Source organism: Mugil cephalus, chromosome 12 (assembly GCF_022458985.1).
Source record: "Mugil cephalus isolate CIBA_MC_2020 chromosome 12, CIBA_Mcephalus_1.1, whole genome shotgun sequence".
In the NCBI taxonomy this organism is placed as follows: Eukaryota; Metazoa; Chordata; class Actinopteri; order Mugiliformes; family Mugilidae; genus Mugil; species Mugil cephalus.
Genome location: NC_061781.1, coordinates 6,338,578 through 6,361,302, shown reverse-complemented (window position 1 = coordinate 6,361,302; position 22,725 = coordinate 6,338,578). Strand labels below are relative to the sequence as shown.

General features: G+C 39.1%; 1 protein-coding gene across 1 annotated transcript; it reads left to right on the top strand.

Annotated features, from left to right (window-relative positions):
• The first annotated feature begins 10,099 nt into the window (after positions 1-10,099).
• On the top strand, positions 10,100-20,552 carry LOC125017512 (lactase-phlorizin hydrolase-like). The gene is made up of 14 exons (XM_047600783.1): positions 10,100-10,230; positions 13,081-13,123; positions 13,214-13,892; positions 13,984-14,629; positions 14,728-16,278; positions 16,373-16,638; positions 16,733-17,023; positions 17,115-17,313; positions 17,595-17,797; positions 17,877-17,983; positions 18,186-18,317; positions 18,429-18,652; positions 18,868-19,104; positions 19,650-20,552. The coding sequence occupies exons 1-14, from the start codon at positions 10,143-10,145 to the stop codon at positions 19,832-19,834; spliced, it is 4,851 nt and encodes a 1,616-aa protein (XP_047456739.1). The 5' UTR covers positions 10,100-10,142; the 3' UTR covers positions 19,835-20,552.
• Positions 20,553-22,725: the final 2,173 nt, after the last annotated feature.

Sequence of the window (22,725 nt, the reverse complement as noted above, 5' to 3'; positions counted from 1 at the left end):
GATTAATTTTATGAAAGGCTAAAAGATCAAATTAACTCATCATCATATGTGTTACTTACTGTGACAGACACTCTAAATAAGATTAATGCATTTTAAGCATATACAATATATCCATATATGACAGAACAGAAAACAGGAAATAGTTACATAAGCTGAACCACGTGATTGAGCCTGAGAAACAGTCTACACGTGTTCAAGGTTTAGTATTAACTTAACCTGACCTCATGTTACATTAATACTGATTTATGCATGCCTGATGGTCCTTCCACTGGACATCCAAAGAAAGTCCAGGATTTGGTTTGATTCGTGTTTATAATGACAATAAAGACTCTTGAATCTTGAATCTATAGAATCAAAGTCATTTTACTCCCCTACTTACAAAACAGGAAATTAATTACATCCAAGAACTATTCACATAACTTGCTATAGTTACTGTGTAACTATAAGGTTGTATAACTCTTACCTATCACTTAACCTTGAATGTACAAGCAGGCGAAGAGATTTATTATTTGGAGAGTCTTTGAAAATTAAGCCAATTAATCAAAACAAAGTCAACTGGTAACTGTGAAACAAGAAGTTGATTTCCCCTAACACTACCATAAAGACAGATATTCATTAGTTCCTGAGAGAATTTGTTGTTGTATTGGCATACAGCTGACTGAGATCTTAATAAACTCTAAGATTTAATGTTTTGCTCATCATTTTCAAAATCACAATGAAAGAGCAAAATATAGTGTACGTTTGCAGACTATGAGGCCACATAGTCTGCAAATGTACACTATAGTTGTTTTATGGCGGTATTCATACTTCTTTGTGTGCTCTCCTCATTTTATAACTTTATTTAATCTTAGTTTACATTTCTGTTATTTATTAATCTTTATCAAAAGTAAAACTGTGACATCATGACAGATACAGTCAGTGTCTCCTCAAAAGCTATTTATTGGCGCCATCCAGAGGCTATTCACTGGCATTGACAGTGAATGGCCTTCACTGACAAGATTGCAATTATAGTCTTCTCTTCAAATGTTACCTGAGGGTCACTTTTTTGACCAGTTAATTCCATAATCCTAGTTCATAGAACAGAAGAACCAAGGTGTAACAGTTGAAGCTGAAGTAATCATGAGTCCCTTTGATCCCCTTGATGGCCTCAGGGTTTGAACTCTAAAGGTTGCATTTTAAAAGAAAATTCTTGTCATGGCCTACACTGACAATTGGAACACTTTCTGGGGAAAGTGTCACTGAAACATGGTTGCAAGATGATGAATATGTCAGTTTAAATGAGTCCACCCATAATAAAAGCAAAGTTTTAATGAATTTGAACGTCTTACTCTACTATTCTATTTAGTTGTGGTGTGTCACCCACCTGCTCCTTATTCTGAATTTAGCTCTGTTGAGCCACCTATTCCCTCAGCGCTCAGCAGTAATGACTTCATGAGCTTCTTCACTGATAAAATTGTAGGAATTAGAGATAAAATTCAAAGTATCCTTTTGACTGTAGAACCTAATCAGTACTTAAATAAATGTCTTTTCTCCAATAGATCTTTCTGAGCTCACTTCAATAATTATAGCATCTAAACAATCAACTTGTAATTAAGATCCCATGGAGTTTTTTCCCCCATTAATTAACACCTCTATATTAAGTGATGTTTAATCATGATCTTGAATATACATATTTATTATACATGCATCTCTAAGGCAATATTATTAGGAAACATGGTATAAACTTCCATTGCTACGCAGATGACACCCAGCCATATTTATTCATGGAACCAGATGTCCGTTCCCACTGTCCAGGAACCTCCATTAAACACAGGACATTTTTTCTCTGGGCCTATCCCCATGTCCCCATGTTAGCCCCTCCCAGCGGGGACCCCTGAAGTTGTAATTGCACCATCAATGTCTAGTTCCAGACCTTTGAGGCCTCCATTGTGGCTTTATCTGCTTCCACCATCTCCATAAGGGCCTGTACTTCAGTCTGCAGATATGTTGCCCCATTTCCGTGGGCCAGCCAATGCAAATGCCAGTACAAAACGGGGCTTGGTTCAAACTGGCCAACGCAGCTGGCCATCGTAGGTCGTCCGGTCTTCATGAGCCCCACTGCCTTGGTCTACGCCCTACTGCCCCTAAGTCTTCGCCCCAAGCACTAGGTTCGACCAACCTATTACTACACCAGTTTCATTGATAAAATCTTTAATAAAACAAAAAAATAGATCCTGTTCATGACGCCAAACTGTAGCGTAGACAGACTTACGAACACCAGGTTCGGGAAACGTTAAAGCAGATACAACCAGGAAACAGGACAGTATAAAAAATGATAAATCTTTATTATTTCTTTGCAATTATCAACTGGACAACTGAAATATCCCTGAGCACATATAGGCACCAACTGGCAATTACCAGACACTGCAATGTACATTAGTGGTAACCACACAGTACTGAATATTGAATGTCGAGACCAGTACACACACGGACCCAGCGCAACAGGGAGATCACAATTTGAAAACACTCCAGCTCATACTTGACAAGGGTGGCAAACAATTAAACAAGGCAGCGGATCACTTGCTGCAACCGAAAACAAAACAAAATTACCCCTCGTATACAACACATCACATATAATTCAACTTAAACATACAACATAAACCAAAAACATATATACGAAACCCACCAGCTCGTCCGCAGATCCCCATTCTGGTCCCCCACTCTCCTCAGCCTTGGAGGAAACAATAGCCCAGAGTCACAATCCCGGCTCGCCAGCAGGTGGCTCTTATCACCCCAATCAGCCACGGTCCTGTGATCACGGTTGTGATCACGGTCCTTTGGCGTGATTTATTTATTTATTTATTTTTTATTTTATTTTTTACAAATTGTTTATTTCACTGTTGAGCTTTAACAAAACAGAACAACAACAACAACAAAAAAACATTCAATGGTCATTCAAGTAGAGTATCAAACATTGAGATTTCCTTAGAATGTAGAGTATACGTTTGAACAATAGGCTTCTTAGCTTGTTAGCCATTCATTTAACTCTCTTTACCGCTGACTTCTCTCTGCTTCTCTACCTCCGTTTTCACCCACTCAACTGCATGCGGGCTTCCTCCATTGACGAAATCACGCGTTGTAAAGAGCTTTACCATAGGTTGAGGGAGGAGTCAATGGCAGTGCTGCCTTTGGGGGCAATTAAAACATCCAGGAAGAAATGGGAGCATTTGTTTGTGATGCCGCTCGTGAAATAAAATACTTAAGAATGGCTGTGTTTCAAAATTAGATCACGTGTATGTGTGGATCGAGATCGCGATTTTTGAAAGATTTGTCGTGCAGCCCTACCTCCAGTATAATGAACACATTAGACTCTCTCCAATATACGGCTCTGGTCGGTAAGGCGTAATACTGCTCTTTACTGACTGCTTTTTGTAACTGCTCCTTTGTCTATTTAAACACCAAAAAAGCTGTTTTTGTGTGATATAGATGGTGTTGTGGAATTCACAATGGAAAAAACTGTTTATAACAAGCCGAGTAGGCCAGAGAATTGGGCAATATGGAAGTTTCAAATGGAGCACATGGTGATGGAAGCGAATGTTCTAGCAGCAGATGCTAATGCAAATGCATGAGCAGATTTCCATAGACATACAGAAGGCAGTTTCCTAGGCTGACATCTTTTTGAGAGATAATAGAGTGACCATGTGGAACTTCAAACTTGTCCAAACATGTTTACGTCGAATTTGCAGTGATGTAATAAAAAATTACAAAATGTATGTTCATTATGTTGTGTTTTCTCAGTGGGAGCTGCTACCAGAACAGGAAATATGGTGCAGTTCAAGAAGTCTTTTTGCTACATTCATATAAAAGATGGAGCTCTTCATGGGATAGCAACACAAACAGCTGATTGATTGTATCAGCCGGATGTCGAGGGAAGTTTGCCAATGTGTCATGGTGCATCAAGTGCATCAGTAGCAGCCAGCCTGTGGCATTAGTGTCTGGGTCACAGCAAGTTGAAGGACCTCAGACATCTGTTAAATGGAGTGGATTTTACTTCAAAGAATGAAGCTTCCTTCAGTGAACTATGTTTGCAGGGAATGTAATCAAAGAAACCACACAAGCTAATGGGAGAGATTCAAACATAAGTTACAGTTGATCCATAGTGATGTCTGTGGTCCCAGAGTCCATAGCTGAAGCAAAGTACTTTGTGACTTTTATTGATGATTATTCCAGATGTTATCAGGTCAATTTCCTGAAACACAAAAGTAAAGATCTTAGCAATTTCAAGAAATTTGAAAAGACATTCTACAATGAGTATCATCAGAAAGTCACAAAGCTAAGTACAGACAATGGTGGGGAATACATAATGAGTTTCAAGATATCCACCATGAAATGTCTGTACTTCACACACCCCAACAACATGGTGTTGCAGAAAGAAAGAAAAAACTAATTGAAGCTAAGCTATGCTAAGTTGCCTTAGATGTAGGCTACTGGGCAGAGGCTGTTGCAACTGCAGCTTATATACAGAATGAGGCATAACACACATGAGAGTGTTTGGCCGCATTGCTTATGCACATGTCCCAGACACAGAAACAAGTAAATTGTGGCAAGAAAGCTGTGAAACTACGCTTTATTAGATATGCAAATAATGTAGCTAAGCTACTGTCTGTTGGATGAAAAAACAAGGAGAATTTTGATTCATCAAGATGTCATCTTCAATAAATCAGGCTTAGTCTGGAAACAGGAAGTAGAAGTATCCTGTTCAGAGAATGAAATATTCATCAGTACAGATGAAAAGGGAACACGGACTCACTGGTCACTGTCAGTGAACCTGCAAGACAAAGCAGCAGAATCAGAAAAACACCTATATGATGAGTATGTGACATTGTAACTGTTCATTATGCAAAAGTGTTGTGATGACCTGTTCTAAAAGTGTAAAAGTGTTGTGTTATGGATCCAAGCACAGTGAAAGAAGCAGACAGTTCTAATGCAATATACTGGCAGGAAGCAGCTATTTGTTTCCCCTTCCTGGAGGGATTGGACAGAATTTAAGTCCAACAAAAAACAGACAAACAAACAAAACGTCAAAATACAGTTGCAATGCAGTAGGACAACACTGTTTCTGGCAGACAGAAATGCCTATACAGCTCACAGAATTCTAGGTCACAGAATTTAGTTAATCCTGTTGGCTAAAAGTAACGTATTTTTAATATTTGGTCAATGTAGCCTTCTTTTACTAATAATTACACAGTAAAATGATAATGTTAGTGTTTTATAGGATAAAATAATTCTTCTAAAATCATTAACAAACTCAGTTACATATGAATTACAAGTAATGGATAACTTTAATATGAATCATCAGCAAATAAAATGAAACTTGTCGACAAACTTGTCAGACTTACCAATGCTACATTGTTTGATCACAAAATGATTTCAATGATACTTCTTCTCCTCTTAGTATGTAATTTTTTGATTAGTGACAAAGGTAAAAGTTCATGTGGTGACATGTCAAATGAGACACCAGAGTGTCGATATTTACTGGACCACCAGAGGTCGCTTAAGTTTAAAATGTAACGTGCGGTCGTAATATGCCGCTTGTGGTCGTTTTTTGAGGAGGACAGTCTCGTCCAGTAAAACACTTATCTGAAGATGGGTCTCACTGGGTGTTAACAGATTAGGTAAGGTATTCCAAATGTCCAAATCTTATGTAATACTGCTTTGTACTCTTTCTATGGTTGATATTGTTCGCAATTAACATTAACAACTGCATCGTTATTCATGTTGGATTAAGTTTTTTTTTTTTTTTTTTTTTTTTTTTTTGCAGAACATAGAACGTGACAGTCAGTCATTTCTACACTCCAATTAACAGAGTCATTATCCACTATAAAAGAACCTTTATTGTTGGGTTAGTAATTTAAATTTGCCAGGGTGGAGAGCATCTGAAGAAGATAAAGTTGTTTTGTAACCTGGAACAAAGGTACCATGTCCATGGTCACAGTTGGCTGCAGTAGGTTCATTTACAGTTATCTGTTTCCAAACTTACAGCTTTGTCTTTGAACTTCACTCCCAGCAAACACACAAGAAAATAAGGGGAGGGGAGTTGAGCAATGCACACATTTGAAAACAAGGACATAACAGAGAACACCTCTGATTAACCACAAGTGAAGTGTTAGAACATACATTGTCGTATTTTTATCTTTAGGTGATAATAATCCAAATCAGTAAGTAAGTAAAACTTTATTTATATACCACCCTTCACAGCATGAACACACAGTGTTTTAGAGCAATAGAATAAAAAAAACAACTATCTAAAATCTAAAATACATACAATACATATAACATTAAAACAGCATAATACTTTTAACTGTATCATCTGAAGATGGGTCTCAGTGGGTGTTAACAGGTTAGGTAAGGTATTCCAAATGTCCAAACCTCATGTGATACTGCTTTGTACTCTTTTTATGGTTCATATCGTACAGACTGAACTGTCCCAATAAAATCTTGTACTAACCAACATAAAATTTTATGAAGACATCCATGTGTTTTCACTGTGCTGATACCAAGGTAATCAGGAGTTCTGGATTATGACTTCTTTTATTTAATTGTGGCATGAGGGTTTCTAGCACCACTGCATTGGTACTCATGTTGGATTAAGTATTTTTTTAACATTCCACTGGGTTTATGTAACATAGAACACATGGTGTTTATCCAATATAAAATAATCTTTATTGTTTGATTGAAATCGTAATTTGTCTTTGAAATTCACAAGGAAACAAGAAAAGGGGAATTGAGTCACGTGTTTGATACCATTTTCATAACTGATACAGACAGTATTGTCTTAGACAATAGTGCAACACACAATTCTGATACAACTACAAGTCATCAAAGTCCAATTCAGATATAACACATCTGAGCCATAGAAAAAACAAATTTTAAGTAAAACATTTTTTTATAACAACTCTGCCTACATCAGGAAGTGCTCCGGGTCAGGATGCAGAGAAGCATATGTATATAAAAAAAAAAAAAAAAAAAAAGGCAAGCGATGGTGGGACGTCCATTATCGCTTCCAAGAAATGCAATGGCTGCTTCTTTCCACAATGACAATGTGAAGTATTCAATCACATTGTTGAACATTCTGCAATGTCTCAATATCTGAGTCAATCATTAGATATATACCTGATCGAGCATGCATTTCACTTGCTTAGGACAAAACTTAGGGCAGAAAAAACAACAAACAAAGAACAACTGAAGACAGCTGCAGTATAGGCCTGGCAAATCATTGCAAAGGAGGAAACCCATTGTTTGGTAATGTACATGGGGTCCAGACTGTTGTAATGTTAATTTGTCCAATTACTAATATTTAAATATAGTTTGATGATCTCAAATATTTACATGTGACAAATTTGCAAAAACAAATTACAAAAAAAAAAAAGAGAAGAGAAGAAAGTAAACAGGAAGGGTGCCAACGCCTTTACACATCACTGTATATCATCGTGGCACTCCAGCTCAACCTGTGACAGATATGAAGGCACTGAAGAGGGTAGTGATGGAACCAGAAAGAGGGATCAGAGTCTCCCTGCCTCCTGTTCAAGAACTCTTCCAGAGCTGGTGCAAGAACAGAGCACAGAATATCATCAGGGACCCCTCACACCCTCTCAAAAAACTAATTGAACTGCTGCCATTAGCCAAGCGGTGCTGGAACATCAAGAGCTACAACCCCTAGCCTAGTCCTCAGCTTCATAACAAACCAGAAAGCTAACATCAGTAGAGGACCATTCTTACCTATAGTTCTACCTATAAGTCCCTTGACCGTAACTGTAGCTTATGGAGATACATGAACCCACATCCTGACCCTGACCCCCCCCCCCCGAAAATATGAATGTCTACTGCATTTATTGTCTGCACTCGATGAAAGGTCCCTCTCCAGTTTGAGTCAAGGTTGCCCTTGTCAGAAATTTCAGGGGATGTAGCCCACATGGTATGTGTAGTCCGTTACTGCAGTAATCTTTAACCAGTCAAAAGTGGGATGAATGCTGTGCCAATGTCTTGCTTAACTCAGCTAACTGTTTTCCTTGATGTGCAACTTCTCTTTGAACACCGTCTAATACCGCTTACTGATCAACGTCAGTTTTTATGAAAGAGTTTCTGATGTCTCAGACAGAAATCGATGGCTCTTTGAAACCCTAAAATGTTAAGATCTACTACCCTCCATTTCCCTTCTTTTAACCTGATAAGGTAATTTCTCAATCTTATAAGCGCTTCACTTTCTTCATTAAGCTCACTACTTGTTCTTGATAATCTCATTATACGCTGCATAATGATCCTATTGAATGACTGATATGAAACCTAGTTCAGCCTACCACTCTCATTTCTAGAATCCCTTTCATCACCTAAATCATCAAAACATTTTCTCCAGTTCAGTCCACTACTCATGTAAAAGCTTACTCCAATCTAAAGTTAATACCAAGGATACTAAGATTTCTGTCTTTTTGCTGGAAGAGCCGTTTAGTCTTTCCGTTCTGAACGTCTGCGCAGAAATCCTGGGACTGTGCGAGTCTCATTCAGCAGGAAGACTCCAAGCTGCCTTTCCTCTATCACCATCCCAAACTCATGTGGTCCTTTGGACTCACTCACTCTCTTTGGACAACATCGGCAATGTTCACCCTTGCCATATTTATTATAAAATTGAAAATAAGTCTTTGAATCCTGACCTATAAAACAACTGAAGTCTTCTTTGCTGCGCCCCACTCCTGGTAAACCAGAGCCATTTCTTGCTGAATGCGGTTTATCCAAATGCATCAGGGCCCAAATACTGCATGTTCCACCTTATGAATTTTATCTGTAATTATCTCATGCGCTTATTCCATCCCTTGTATGCTCAAGAAAATAAATGTAGGATATAGATAAATATGATATGCTATGATAAGCTGTGGCTTGTGTTTTTTGCGGCAGAGTCAAAATTGCTGGCCTTCACTGTCACACAGTAAGTGACGTACGGGCTGTCGACAGGTATGATGGGAATGATCACTACCCATAATCCTGTTAATTGCTCTCGGGTGAATATATATAACAGCAACAAACACAGTGGTGGTTTTCCTGGTCAGGTGGAAAGGCCTATCACTTCAAACAAAATAGGGAAGTATTTAATACACTCAGGATGTAAAATTGCATTCCAAATTTATTTACAATTTACCACCTGGCTACAGTTACATAGGCTGAGCAAGGTGATTAAGTATTTGAGCCTGAGAATCAACCAGCATATGACCAAGGTTTAGCATTAACTTGTTGTCATGTTCAGTTAATACTGATGCAGCCTGATAAAAACCATTTGTTTTTATCCATGTTTGTCAAATCAAAGTCCTTTTACTGCCCCCCTTACAAAACATGAAATTAATTGCACCCAAGAACTACTCACATAACCTTTTATAGTGCAATTAGATTTGGATTGTATAACCTTACCCATCATTCAACCTTGAATGTTCAAGTAGATAAACAGATTATTACCTTCTACCACCTGTTATTAAAAGTACCTTTGTGGTTTTCTCTACCATCACTGCCAGTCACAAATTGTTGGGATTTCCAAAGGGAATCCAAAAAATAAATAAGCATGGACCAGTCCAGGGTGTACCCAGCAATCTCCTGACCTTACTGAGTATAAGTGGTAGTAGAAGATGAGACGAGACTGATAATAATTTGATGAATAGCGAGTTAGATACTTGAGTTGGCCATACTTTGCTGTATGTGTGGCTAAAGTGTTGAATCAATTTAAAAGGCTATGAGAATATGTTTTACAGACACAACTGTCAGAATTATGAACTTAGTTTCCTATTAAGATGCATTTCTTACACATGTGTTCAGAACTCTTGAATCTGCTCTACTCGCTGCCTCACTGCTTAAAAAAATAACATTTAAACATTTTAAAAAGCATATTCCAACCATGTATTTCAAGGTCTTCAAGCACAAATACAAGCGGGAAGCAGTTATCCCTTGTGTGAGTCCAGAGTGTGTCTGAACCTATCATAAAGCTGCAATAAAACAAAATGCAGAATTATGTAAGGAACTGGATGTGATATTGATCTTTACTGTTTAACAATCCAGTCGAACACTGTTGCTTTAAATACCATGGCTAGCACTAGATAATTTCAGTCCACCCACTGAAAGCCACCATGGAGAAGCTGTTGGGGGTTTTGTGTGTGTACTTTTTGTGTTTGTATGGAAGTCTGAGCAGCGGGGTGAATGGAGATAATCTACAAGGTAACTGTCTTTACAACTCACTTAACATAACTCAGTTAATGTGATATGGTTAGCGATTATTACCAAGAACATACAGAACAGAATATTTCTCTTTTATTTATGTAGGTGTATATTTCTTATAGATATGATGTTTTCTACTTTAATTAGTATATATTTAGATACAACAATCTCGTCTTTCTGACAATATCATTTGTTGTGACAAATAACCCAGCAAACTGCTTAAACAGTAAATTAAGGAAAGGTTAAATGTGTTCTACAGTTAAAATTCAAAAGTAAAAGCTCCAGCACAATTTGCACATCTATCTAAAGATGTTGAACTACATCAAAGAAATGACCAAGACCAATAACAGATAATAATAAACAGATCTTGTTGGGAGAAATGGAGAGAAGTGAGGAGGTCTTTTGGTCAGAATCAAGACTTACCCTAGGTCCGACTGCTGGACAGATCCCATTCTCCTTTCGGGTGGATTTTCTGTGACTTGGCAACTACTGAGGTGTTTTATTGTTCTTGTTCACCCAGCTGTGGACCTGGTTCTCCTGGTTCAAGATGGAACTTCACCTCAGTGAAGTTCCATCTTCTCAGACTGGGCCTAGTGCACTGCTGTGGGGTGGACAGTCTTTGTTCATTGGGCCTCTTCATTTGGCTCTCATTAATACTAGATCACTAGCAAACAAAGCTTTATTGTGTGACATTTGTTGAAAAGACTTTATTTGTTGAAATGGCACTTAGATCTGTAGGTATAGGTTTAAAGTCTTTTTCACCTGTCTTCCATAAATACTTTTTTGTACTGTTTTTCCTGTAGACTTGTCCAGTTGGTGTGTGCACAATGAATGATCTTGGCAGCTGATGTTGATGTTGACAACCACAGCTGGCTGCCAAGTTTCTCCTCTCTTCATTTTGTTTTCGCCTGTTTGAAGATCTGGAAGCAGTTTGTTGTTCGTATTTTTAGTGTGAATTTCAGCCAGTTTCCCATCAACAGCTGTACCAGAAAGAAACCCAACTCTTCAATGGGCATGTTGTAATATTCAACGAGCACAATGTAAAGATCACCACTGCTGCAGATATTCTGATCACCAAACGAGCTGTAATCCACAAAGAGCATCCTGGCACAGCTCTGCTGTTGTCCTAGGTGGCTCAGCGTGAGTTGAGTGTGGAAAGGGCAGACATGGTGGAAGTCATGCTTCTACTCTGGGTAGACAACAGGGTGCTGGAACCTGGTGGGCAGGGCAGAGCTGATGAGTTCAAATTCAAATTAAGCAAAGAAACAGTTAAGCAGTTAAGTAATATTGCATCACAGCCTCTGAAGCTGGTGAGGCACTTTACCACAACTCCTGGGGTCTGTTGCTGGTGATGTGGGATTCTATCTTGCACTTTTAGTACGCTTTGACTCTTTTAATTGTCAATTATAATCCTTGAGGAGCGGACCTGACTGGTCATCCAAGGTTTCTGGTGTGACCAGAAACCACCAGAAATGATGACTTTGCAGACCTTGATGTAGTCTATTACTTTCCCTGGGAATGTTTCCAGGTCCTGGAGTTCAAATAGATCCCAATGTGTGTTTGGAGGCAGTCCTGTAGTCCACAGAGTGCATTTTCAGGCCAGGTTGTTATAGCATTTATGGTGGGCCTGGATCTGTGCCTGAGGAGGGTGTATGCAGGAATGAGCAGCGGGGAGAGATGGTCTGACTGTCTGAGGTCGGCGAGGGGGTTGATTCTTTAACTGTGTTTGATGTCACTGTACACCTGATCAAGAGTTTTTCAAGAGGGTCTGTGAATACCATCGGGGTGGGCATGCTGCGGTTTGTTTATGGCATCCAGCAGGAGAGAGAGCGCTGTGCTAGCATTAACCTCTGGTTGGAAAAAAACAGCAGTGACGATTACAACTGTTAACTCTCTTGGGAGAAGAAAAAAAAGTCGGTGTTTAATAGATGTACTCAATGTTTTGTCATGCTATTGTTGAACCAACCTTCACTCAAGTAGATAAAGAGTTCCCCTCTGCTTTTACCAGAGTCCTCAGTCTGATCTCTGTGATGCAGTGAGTTTCCCCGCAAGTTGTAATTCCAAGTTGTCTATTTTGAGTGAGTAATACAGCTGGCGTTACGTGAATTACAGGCTCAGAAGAGGTAGCTTGTGTGTTTGTTTATTTAGCCTTAGCAGGAGGCCAGACTTGCGGCCCAGCTCCTTCTTCCTCTCCTTCATCTGCCTGTGCCACTTCCCAGGCTGCTTTCAAACATGTTGCAGTGCATCCCATACTCAAGAAGACCAATCCAGACCATACTGTTCTCTCTAACTTCAGATCCATTTCCAAACAAATTTTTTGTCAAAGGTATTTGAAAGTGTCAATTATGGGCAACTTCAGGCGTACCTTGGCTTGCATGGTATTTCTGAGAAGTTCCAGTTGGGTTTTAGTGGTATTACCGCCATTTTAAGAGTTTTTAATGACCTGCTTTTAACTGTTGATTCGGGCAACTCTGCTACACTGGTTCTATTGGACTTCATTGCTGCCTTTGACACAGTTGATCACAACATCTTTGTCACGTCCTGACTTGTGTTGGTATTAAAGGCATAGCTATGACATGGTTAATAAAAGTATGAATTGTCCTCTTGCACGGAAGCAAGACTACTTTACTTTGAAGTCTTAATTTGACTGAGCATTAAACCTCCAAAACAATGTGGAAATTGCAATAAATGTTGCAAGAAAGAAGGAAAGTAAATCAAATGCATGTACCACAACCTTGAGTTTTATACTCTGTTCAACAGTTAATAGAGGAAAAATGACTGACTCTGTATTTCATTTTCTCTGACAGTCCTATAATAATAATCAGTAACTTTGTCTTGAACACATTTCAGTCCTGAAGAACAGAAAGCTGAACAAGCAGGATGTTCGAGTCAGGTAAGAGTTTATCCCAGTGAAACACATATGCCTTTCCAATGATGTTTTCATGTGTATTTATGTTTTTTATACATTTCTCTTTTCTAAAAGTGGCAATGTTCCAGACCACACTGGGATGACAGTGTCTGGAAACAGTTATCAGAAAGTCTGGCAGACCTTTGGGGTCCAGAACAGAGTGGAACGAGATGCTTTCCTTAATGAATCATTCCCCACTGGATTCAAATGGGCCACCTCAAGTGAGTCCTTCAAGGTTGAAGGTGCCTGGAAAGCAGGTGGGAAGGGAGAGTCCATCTGGGACCATTTCGGCCATGAAAGGCTAGCCTATGGGAATCAGACGGCTGACTTAGCTTGTGACAGTTACAACAAGGTGGATTACGATCTCTACCACCTGCGAGGTCTTCAAGTCAACACCTACCAGTTTTCCATCTCCTGGGCCCGTATTTTCCCTTCAGGCCTCCGGGGCAGTCAATCAGAGAAAGGGGCTCTCTACTATGACAAGCTGATCAATGCTCTCATTGAATCTGGCATAGAACCTGTTGTCACTCTCTACCACTGGGATCTGCCTCAGGCTCTCCAGGTCAACGGTGGATGGAAAAACACTGCCATCATTGAAGCCTTCAAAGACTATGCAGACTTCTGCTTCTCCAGATTTGGAGACAGGGTCAAGACCTGGAACACATTCAGCAGCCCTTGGGTGGAGAGTTATGCTGGGTATGGCACTGGTGAGCATGCCCCCAGCATAAAGGATTATGCTGTTTCATCTTATCAGGTGAGAGTTATGTGCTAAATATAAGGAAATTGTATGTAGTTTAATGGTTGCACTCATGCATTAACCTTATAATTTGCTTTTACCTTTTCAGGTCACTCATAATATGCTCAAGTCCCATGCTGAGGCCTGGCATGTCTACAATGACAAGTATAGAAGCACTCAAGGCGGGAAAGTGGGCATTGCACTGAACTCTGACTGGGTTGAGCCAGACTCCTCTAAACCTGAAGACATAGCAGCTGCTGATCTCTACCTGCAGTTCATGCTGGGCTGGTTTGCACATCCCATATTTGTAAATGGAGATTATCCTGAAACCCTCAAAGCGCAGGTTGAAAAGAAAAGAAGTGACTGTACAGGCTCTGTCCCTGCCGTCCTTCCAGTTTTTAGCTCCGCAGAGAGTCAGAGGATAAAGGGTTCTGCTGACTTTTTTGGGTTAAACCATTATACTTCTCGTTTGGTCAGATTCAGTAATGGTGAGTGTGCTGCTAGTCCTCAGGGCATTGGTGACTTCCACGCACATGTGGACCCCTCATGGCCTTCTACAGCTTCTGACTATATCTATTCTGTACCATGGGGACTTAGAAGGCTCCTAAACTACATTTCCAAAGAATATCTAAATGTTAAGAAAGTCCCTATTTACATAACTGGGAATGGGATGCCAACAGCATACAGTGGGGACAGCCTGAATGACACCAGCAGAATTGAGTACATGAAGAGTTACATCAATGAGGCCCTGAAAGGTCAGTGTTTGGAACATGTCTGATAATAAATATGAATAAATATTTAATGTAGGTGGGATTAATTCTTACTTTGTGCTTTATGTGCATCCCCTTCATAGCAATTGTCACTGATGGAGTGGATGTTCAGCGATTCACAGTGCAGTCACTCATGGATGGATTTGAAGGAAAACAAGGCTACAGCCAGAGATTTGGTCTTCACTATGTCAACTTTGAAGTTCCAGACAGACCAAGACTCCCAAAGCAATCAGCCTATTTCTACAACCAGCTGATCAAGAAAAATGGTTTTGGTTCACTCAAATCTAAAGTTTTCAAAGGGGTAGAAATGCCACTTACCCACCGTTCAGCAGGTTTACCAGCATCAGAGGTTCCAGCTAAATCAAAGGTTGTCTTCGAGAAATTCTCACGCCAGTCAAAATTCGAGAGATCAATCTATCACTATGGCAGTTTCCCACAAGGCTTCAGTTGGGGAGTTTCAACTTCAGCCTATCAAATTGAAGGTGGATGGAACGCAGATGGGAAGGGGCCCAGTGTCTGGGATGTCTACACTCACACACCTGGCAGTGTTGCTGGTGATGCTAATGGAGATGTAGCCTGTGATAGTTACAACAGACTTGATGAAGACCTGTACATGCTGCGAGCTATGGAGGTGAAGTCTTACAGATTCTCTTTATCCTGGTCCAGGATCTTTCCTAATGGTAGCCGTTCCTCCCTGAACCAGAAAGGTGTTGACTACTACAATAGACTCATTGATGGCCTCTTAGAATCCAAAATCACCCCCATGGTGACACTTTATCACTGGGACCTCCCACAGGCTTTGCAAGACATTGGTGGATGGGAAAATCCTCAACTGATTGACATTTTTAATGACTTTAGTGACTTGTGCTTTGCTACCTTTGGCGACAGAGTGAAATTTTGGATGACCTTCAACCAGCCTCACACAATTGCGTGGTCAGGATATGGAATTGGACAGATCCCACCGAATGTTCATGAACCAGGAACTGCTCCGTACAGAGTTGCACACAACCTGATCAAAGCACATGCCAAGGCCTACCATACGTACAATGACAAGTATCGCAATTCCCAACATGGTTTGGTTTCCATTGCCCTCAATGCTGATTGGGTTGAACCTAGAGATGTCAATGATATCCGAGAAGTGGTGGCTGCTGACCGCGCCATGCAGTTTGAAGTGGGTTGGTTTGCACACCCCATTTTCAAGAATGGTGACTATCCTGAGATAATGAAGTGGCAAGTTGCAAACAAAAGTGACCTACTCGGCATTTCAGAGTCAAGGCTACCTTCCTTCACTGAAGAGGAGAAGAAATTGATCAAGGGAACAGCTGACATGTTCTGTGTAAATCACTACACGACAATGATAGGAAGCCACATTACAGCTCCATTTAAGCCTCCATCCTATGAATCTGACCGGGACGTTTTACTAACAGAGGAGGTTGATTCGCCAACTACAGCCTATCAGAACCAAAGAGCTGTATCGTGGGGTTTGAGAAGACTCCTTAACTGGATCAAAGAAGAGTACGGAGATCCAGACATTTACATTACTGAGAGTGGAGTGCCTACAGATCATATGACCACCTGGGATGATATTGACAGAGTGTTTTATTACAAGACCTATGTCGACGAGGCTCTCAAAGGTGCACTGCTATAAACAGATTTCATAAAATACATTATATGATTACCATAGCTGTTTTACATTTTGATAATTAATTTTTGTGTTTGTTTTTAAAGCCTCTCAAGTTGATGGTGTGAAGGTGAAAGGCTACGTGGCAACATCACTAATGGATTCTTTTGAGTGGCGGAATGGATACAACTTTAGATTTGGGCTGCACCATGTGGACTTCAGTAACCCAAACCGGCCAAGGTCACCCAAGTACTCAGCTCATTACTACTACCATGTCATGAAAGATAACGGTTTCCCTACAAATGTAGAGGAGAAGATTTACGGACATTTCCCAAAAGATTTCATTTGGGGTACTTCAACAGCTGCATACCAGGTAACTTTCTAAATGAAGCCCTCTCATTAATGCTTGGATTTCAAGTACTATTTTTTCATCTTTTGAAATTTTCTAATACACTTGCTGTTTACAGATTGAAGGGGCTTGGAGAGCAGATGGAAAAGGTCTCAGCATCTGGGACAAGTTTTCTCACACTCCAGAGAAAGTCATGCAACATGATACTGGGGACCTGGCCTGCGACAGTTACAATAAATTCGAAATAGATATTGAGTTACTGAAGAAACTTAATGTGACCCATTATCGTTTCTCCATATCCTGGACAAGGATACTTCCTGATGGCACCACCAAACACATTAATGAGGCTGGAATCAACTACTACCAAAGAGTGTTGGATGCTCTGCTTGCTGCAAATATCGAGCCATGTGTATGTTTGATTAGTTAGAATTAGAAAACAACAACTCTGTAATGGTAATTTGGACTATTTGGTAATCTTAATTATTTTTCCTTATTGTCAGGTCACTCTGTACCACTGGGACCTTCCGCAAGCTCTGGAAGATATTGGGGGCTGGGAGAATGAGACTGTTGTTGACAGATTCAAGGAATATGCTGACCTAATGTTTAGCCGTCTTGGCTCCAAAGTGAAGTTTTGGATCACCATTAATGAGCCGTTTGTTATAGCCTATATAGGCTATGGCATTGGAATTGCTGCCCCAGGTGTGTTTTGAGTAATCTTTTGCATCTGAACTCTCTGTAGTACACAATCAATTCAGTGCTGTCTGTGGTATGAAAATCTGTTTTAAAGTAGAATTTACACAACAGCGTTAGTACTTGGCATGTTTTGTTAGTGCTATCAAGTGACACTGGCCATTGGTTTGAAATAAATTTTCCCCTGTAAACCAATAATGGCCAAATCATGGTATTTCTAAACCTTAATAACAAAACAACATTCAGTATATTGACTTCAAATGTGTCTATTAACCCATTTGTGTCTATAGGAATCGATTCCCGTCCAGGCACTCTGCCGTACCTTGTTGGTCACAACCTTATTAAAGCACATGCTGAAGCTTGGCATGTGTACAATGATAAATACCGGGCCCAACAGAAAGGCATTATCTCCATAACTATTAGCAGTGACTGGACAGAACCCAGGAATCCCTATAAGCAGGAAGATATTGATGCAGCAGAACGTGTACTGCAGGTACGTCAGTTCCTTGATTATTTTAAAACATATTTGTATGGCAATCTTGAACAGGCATTTTTTATTTCTTTTTTTGCAGTTGTTAATTGGGTGGTTTGCTCATCCCATATTTAATGGTGACTATCCTGAGTTGATGAGGACAGTCATTCGAGAGCGAAGTCTGGCTGCTGGTCTACCAAAATCTCGGTATTATACAGACTAAAATTCGAATTAGAAAGAGAAATAATTTCAGTTAAAAATAACTTGAGGGAAGTTTGTCTTTCATATATATTTGCCTTGAAAAGTATCCATATACGTGTATGTTCAGTACAGTTAGCCCAAGTGTAACCAATCCTGCATTTAAATTGTCATTTCTTGAGTAAATTCAGTTTCTCCTCAATTGTTTTAGACTGCCTGAGTTTACTCCGGAGGAGATCAAGAGAATTAAGGGCACTCATGATTTTTTTGGATTCAACCATTACACCAGTGTCCTGGCATTCAATGTGGACCATGGAAACAATGAGCACTACGAAGCAGACAAGTAAACAATACTATTACTTTTCATTTTTACTTTAAATGCTGTTTTCATGTAATTCCTTTCTTGTTGCACATGCTATTGGAACTTTCATAACTTTAAAAATGACCTTCACAGGGGAGCAGCAACAATTACAGATCGTACCTGGCTGGATTCAGGTTCATCCTGGTTGAAGGTTGCACCATTTGGATTCCGCAAGTTACTGAAGTTCATTAAAGATGAATATGGAAATCCACCGGTCATTATAACGGAGAATGGAGTGTCAGCAAACGGCCCTGTTGAACTAAATGATACACACAGGATCTACTTCTATGACAAGTACATCAACGAGGCACTGAAAGGTATCAAGACACTCTCATGGAATATAATTAAGACCAGGACAGAGGGAATGAGAGACAAAGATAATGATGTCTCATATAAAGTATGGCTGCAGGAAAATAGTTTGTGGCAATTCTGTTCTTTCTAATAAAAACTAGAAACGGGATTCTTGTTACATGAAATAAACATTCATCATGAGTATTTGCTGTTTTTAAAGGTGATATTTGTGTTCTTTCAGCTTACTTGTTGGATGGTGTGGATGTCCGAGGTTACACTGCTTGGTCACTGGTGGACAACTTTGAGTGGCGCAGTGGTTATACAGAAAGATTTGGCCTTTTCTACGTCAACCGCTCAGACCCCAATCTTCCTCGAGTGCCCAAGGCCTCTGCATCGTTTTACACCACAATGATAAAATGCAACGGATTCCCAGACCCTGCCTTAGGACCCAATGAGTGCTTGAACCCTGACACTGGAGGTAAAGTGACACAGATTTGGGGGTTACCGGTTCTGAAAGATGAATGGATGAATGGAAGGTGCCAATGATAAATGCATGAATGCATTATATGAATACCACATTTATTTTGAGCGCACAAAAACTTCACCGTAAAAACAACCAGGTACCATTAAGGGAGGACTATTTGTTTGCCAGTTGACTTCCTAGAGTCTTGTTACTACTGTGAGAATACAAAGCAACTCCCCTTTTAACAAACGTCCAAAAAGTGTAATTAGTTCAAGGCTCCCGTAGGAAGATGTTTTTTTCATTTAGACAGAGTCGGGCTATTCTTATTAGAGAGTGGTGTTATTGCATAACAAACGAATAAGCCTTCCCAAAATAATGTAGCCTGAAAACAAAGTTTAGATTTAGTGTTATCAGCTTGTTCAAAATGAAAATAATCCCTGTTGTCTGTCTTTTGTGCAGGAGTGACAGAAGTGACACAGATTTGGTGGATTCCTGTTCTGAAAGACGAATGGATGAGTCCATAATGAAAATAAAATATTTGGTTCTTGTCTTTTGTGTAGGAACAAGTGAACCCGTCACTGACATTGCCGTGTGGTTCCTGGGTATGAAGCTCTCCGCCAGTAACGCTGAGGTCGGACTCAACACCACATTTGCTCTACTGGTTGTCACAGTGGTGGGAGCAATATGTTTATCTTTGTTTGTCTTTAGGATAAAAAAGAAATCTAAGAAAAAGGCAGAACATTGAAAGTTTAGGCTTGGAGAAAAAAAAAATGATGAACAAACTCAGGTATAATAGTAGTCCTTATCATAAGCACATATACACAATTTAACTTAAGGCTTTAACAGACTACTTACAACACTATTAATATTTAATAGGTTAACATATTTGATGGGCATCATCTGCCCTATATTTTGAAATAAACACATTTGTGTAATCTGTCATCTGTTGTGCCATTCATCATTACCATTTATTTTCTGTTAACAGTACATTTTCTTTTGTGAAAGAATTTCTTGAGGTTAAATATAATGTGGGGTGTAGAAATCGCTTAAAGCCACTAGAGGTCACTGTAGGGTTACATCAGAACAGTCTTTATAATCGAGGCTCTTTCAATGTGAATCATTTTATCAATACCATAAAAGGTTTTTCACCTGTCTAGCAATAAGTTAACAATTTCAAGATCCTGCAAATGTGGAGGATGTTAAGGAGTTTCTGACCTTTGTTGTCTAAACTGATTTTTATGTTTTGGATACTTGAGGCTATAAGTCATAGATAACAAAACCAGAATCACATACTGATGCAGTGTAATACTTATTAAGTGGAAGTAAGTAAGTGTTTACTGCAAACATTTTCCAAAATTTATTTGAAACTGTTCTCATTTTCATGTAGAGTTTAGGTTGAACTTGGCTTGAATCTAAGAAAATATATCACCTTTTCCAAAATAAAGATTTTACTGCTGATATTCTCTAAAGAGTAATTGTCGTTATTTTAATCAACATTTAAGATTTGTTTGTGATTTTTCCTGGATCATTGTTGAGCACGTAATGAAAGCCACACTCAAGCTACTTGAAAGGTCGCATCTGTTGTAAAAACTTACCACAAAGTATTATCAATTGTCAAAAAGTTTCAAAAAGTACATTTGAAAAGTATATTTGATTTTGCACTAATTGTGGTGTTGGTGTGATGCAGAATATGAAGCATCAGCATCATCGAAAGTGTGTGTGGGTGATTTCTACATTAATACCCCTCTGGGGTCCAGAGCATAATTGGCCGTTTTTGACTACTTTTGGTTTTACCTTCATATTTCATCTTAAAAACTGTTTACATTGCCTTTTTTGGTATCATTCTTTTCAGCACAACCTCACCTGTGTCATTTTACAATTATATTTTCATTTTGACAAACTGTATTAACACACTGGATCTAAAACCACACTAAAACCATAAAATCCGAGTAGGAAAATGTTAAGTTTTTCACTGTGAAAACCACAAACTTATTTAACGAACCTTTTTTATAACTTAGAATGTAAATCTAGAGTGTAAATATCAAAAGCTTATGTACAAATTTAGCAAACAACAAATGTATTTATAACTATTTCCATTTAAATGAAGGTAATGCATCACGCATTTTTGTACAACTATTTACTACCATTGACAAAACCATCAGGTGTACGAATAAGTATTAATATCTAAAAGTTCCAAATCTCTGGCTTTTTTCTCTTTGGCTGCAGTCGCACCATAAACTGAATATTGTGTCACTCCCACAACTTTTCCCTTTTCCTTAGCAACCTTTGACACATCATTTACTGATTGGTCAATCGGATGCATTTTTCTTCCAATAGGAAAGGAGGTGTCATGGGGGGAGGGAGGGGGTGGGGATTGACTGGGTTGGTTGGAGTTGTGTTTTGATTTGTTTTGGGGTTTTTTTTTTGCTTTCGAGCATTTGAAGCTAGTTAGCGATCTCCACTAGCGGTCCATTTCGCCGTTTCTCCGTACACCAGACGCGCATCAGCATGACGGCAGTATTCACAATAAAAGTGTGCGGTAAATTATTTTTAATAAGTCTAGTTTTACTTGGCCTATCAACACAGTTTGAAAACTAGTATATAGTCTGAAGTTAGCACTTTCTACAAAAGTTGAAACGAAGATTCAATGACGCTGCGTCTTGCTGCTACGTCGTGTTAAATTGGTCATGTGATTTGGACGCGGCGGCGCGTCCGTGGACCCAGACATGTCATATACAGTGCTAATTGATTATAAGAGAAGCTTTATCTTCCACTTGGTAATTAAATTTGCCAGGGTGGAGAACATCTACAGAAGATAAAGTTGTTTTGTAACCTGAAGAAAAGGTACCATGTAAATGGTCAATGCTGGCTGCAGTTCATTCATTTAAAGTGATCTGCTTCCAAATCAAATAGATAAAATCAGCAGGCACCTATGAGAAATAGAGGAGAGGATTTGAGCACTGCAATTACATTACATTACAATTATATACATTTTTTTTTATAGCTGATACCAGGCCTGGAATTTTGTCTTTTTAGGGGCAAGGCCACTTGGCCTTTTGTGTTGCCTTTTGAGGGCACAAAGATCAAAAGCCGGGGCACCAAGGCCATAAAAAAAAACAATGATTTTAACTTCATGACTATATTGAATTTAATTTAAGGACTAATGACACTTCTGAGGAAGATTGGAGTCTCAGTCGAAACTATCAAGCAGGCAAAGAAATATCTCCTATACTAATATGTCTGAAGATAAGAAAATATTTAACATATCTAACTTTATCAATCCATCACTCACTTCAATAACTGTAAAACTTACTAAACCTATATCCTCCCATAATTTCTGTTCAATTGACACCAAATGCACAAGAGCATCTTCAGACTGTACTACTGCACAGATTATTGATTAATCAAAATTGAGCCTGGAGTGCATCAAAATGTTTGACTGTAAACAGAACATATACTAGCATGCAGGCTACTGATTAACCCAAAAGAGCCCAGACCAATTTCTCAATTAAGGATGATTATTGAGGAAATAAAATTAACTAAATAGATGACAAATAAAACATTTCTGGCCTTTTATTTTTTAAAAATGTCACTCTCCTGTCTCAAGATCTGAAATATTAAATTACAAGCAAATTT

Bases quoted from the DNA above. Each gene is read 5' to 3' on its own strand.
- LOC125017512 (XM_047600783.1), top strand. From the start codon at position 10,143: ATGGAGAAGCTGTTGGGGGTTTTGTGTGTGTACTTTTTGTGTTTGTAT. The intron at 13,124-13,213 runs GTAAGAGTTTAT...CTTTTCTAAAAG, and splicing joins AAGCAGGATGTTCGAGTCAG to TGGCAATGTTCCAGACCACA. The intron at 14,630-14,727 runs GTCAGTGTTTGG...TCCCCTTCATAG, and splicing joins CATCAATGAGGCCCTGAAAG to CAATTGTCACTGATGGAGTG.